The sequence below is a fragment of the Penaeus monodon genome, chromosome 9 (genome assembly GCF_015228065.2).
Source record: "Penaeus monodon isolate SGIC_2016 chromosome 9, NSTDA_Pmon_1, whole genome shotgun sequence".
In the NCBI taxonomy this organism is placed as follows: Eukaryota; Metazoa; Arthropoda; class Malacostraca; order Decapoda; family Penaeidae; genus Penaeus; species Penaeus monodon.
The window spans coordinates 48,200,997-48,203,496 of record NC_051394.1 but is presented as its reverse complement, the minus strand read 5'-3'; the positions used below and the strand labels follow the sequence as shown (position 1 = coordinate 48,203,496).

At 33.3% G+C, this 2,500-nt stretch overlaps 1 protein-coding gene across 1 annotated transcript in view; it reads left to right on the top strand.

Moving 5' to 3' along the window:
- LOC119577217 (UDP-glycosyltransferase UGT5-like) overlaps positions 1–2,464 on the top strand; it is a 9,051-nt gene extending 6,587 nt beyond the window's left edge. Inside the window, exon 8 of the mRNA XM_037924957.1 lies at positions 457–2,464. Within this exon, the coding sequence (XP_037780885.1) occupies positions 457–733 (277 nt within the window). The 3' untranslated portion in view covers positions 734–2,464. The remainder of the gene's footprint in view (positions 1–456) is intronic.
- Positions 2,465–2,500: the final 36 nt, after the last annotated feature.

The window sequence follows — 2,500 nt, the reverse complement described above, 5'->3', positions numbered from 1 at the left end:
CTCTCTCTCTCTCTCTCTCTCTCTCTCTCTGTCTCTCTCTGTCTCTCTCTTTCTCTCTCTCTCTCTCTCTCTCTCTCTCTCTCTCTCTCTCTCTCTCTCTCTCTCTCTCTCTCTCTCTCTCTCTCTCTCTCTCTCTCTCCTGTGTTTTGTAGGCCTAGGTTTCCAAATGACAGAATTAATTTTCATATTTACCCCCGGACAGGCACCAGGAGGCGGCTTCGTATGTTTTTTTTTCAGACCTATGGGATACCAAACCCGGAATCTCAAACCACAGTTTCCCGCGGCCTCGTATGTCTACTTTCTCTATATGTTTTGTAAGCCTATGTGTCTCCCCCCCCAAAAAAAAACAAAATCCTTGCCGTATTTCTCAGCGGCCTCGTATGTCTATTTTCACAAATGTTTTGTAGGCCTACGTGTACTAAAACCCAAAATCCCTGACCACATTCTCCCTCACAGATTCCAAGAGACGGCCTCGGAAGCATCCTCCGCTCTGCGCGACCAACTCCACACGCCCCTGGACCTCGCCGTATTCTGGACCGAGTACGTGATCCGGCAGGAGGGCGCCCCCAGGCTGAGGAGTCCTGCAGTCAGCCTCTCGTGGGTGGAGTTCCTCATGCTCGACGTCCTGGCTGCCCTGCACTTGGTCCTCCTCCTCTCCTTCGTGATTCTTTGGCGGTTGGCTCGGTTTATTTCTCGCCTCGTATGTGGAAGTGAAAAGCTGAAAACGGAATAGATCTGCCTCGTGAGATGATGCAGCTTCACCTCCTCCGATAGTCGAAGGTTGATGCTTTAAATCGCTTTGATAAACTAGATACGTCCAGATATTGCTCTTAATGCTCGATAATCGAAAGTTTGGGAATGGAAGAGTACTGAAAAATTGGAGGAAACAACCCAAGATAAAGAGAGATAGACATGAACACACGAAGAATATGAAGATAGTTTCATCTCTAATCATTCTTATCTCTAAAATCATAAGTACTATTCGATCTATTTTTCTGTATCCTTTGTAAGCACACAGATGGAAACTACTGTCTAGTTAGAAAACAACAAACAGCATTGGCAAATTCAGCAAATAATAATGATAATGGTAATGGTAATAATAATAATTATTATTATGATAACAATAGTAATTATAATAGTAATAACATGACAATAATAATGATAATAATAGTATTAACAATGATAATAATGATAATGATATTTTTTTCTTATAATAATAACAATAATAATGATAAAAACAATAATGATAATAATAATACGAAATGTAGTGATAATGATAACGATAATAACAATAATAATATTAGTAATAATAATAATAGTGATACTAATTATCATATAGATAATATAGTAATAATAATATTGATTATAATAATAATGTTGATAATTATGATAATAATGATAATGATAATAATGACAAAACAGCAATAATAGTAATAATGATGATAATTATAATAATGATAATAATAATAATGAATATTCTTATTATAATTATCATTATTACTATCATTATTATCATTATTGTTGTTACTATCACTAAAATTATTATTATCAAAACCATTTCTACTATTGTTATTATCATCATTATTGTTATTATAATCAATAATATAATTAATATTTTTATTATCATGATCAGCATTTTATTAATATTATCATTATCATCATTAAGTTTATCACTATCATTATTATTATCTTTATTATTATCATTATTATTATTATTTCTGGTTCTCTCAAGATTGGTCTTACATCTTGGTGAAGGAGCTGCAGTCGCGGACCACAACCAGTGGTCTTGGGTATTGTAGCTTCTTTCTCTTTTACTTTTCACTTCATGTCCAATACTTTTCGAATTATTCTTGCTGTTCCTAGTAAACAAGGTTTTTGTAACATTTCAACTGTAATTTCCAAATCCAGCTTCTGTATCCATTTCTCGAACTGCTTTGTCACTGTCCCTAATGCCCCTATTACTACTGGAATAACTTCAGCATCTTTCATTCTCCACATTTTTGCAATTTCATATTTCAGGTCTCAGTAATTGTTACACTTTTCTTCTTCTTTTTTTTTCAATACGTGTGTCAAATGATGGGTCGATGAAACTCACGACTCATCGACCTATCATTATTATTATTATTATTATTATTGTTATTATTATTATTATTATTATTATTGTTGTTGTTGTTGTTGTTATGATTATAATAGTAATAATAATGATAACGACGACAATAACAATAATAATTTCATGAACAGTAACAATTATACTAACAATAACAAGGATAATGACCATAACAATAATAATAATGAAAATAATGTAGCCATTACAAAAACCCATATATTATATACAGTTTTGTACGTACTTTGTCAGTGAGTGCAATACAGCTGTCTACTGGTATATCGTCATTGACAGATACCAACCCAGCTTATATCTAATTTGTTTACCTAAAGCAACGAATTTATCGCAGGATTTAATTGTGATGTTGTATCATTAACCATAATTATATTAATCTAT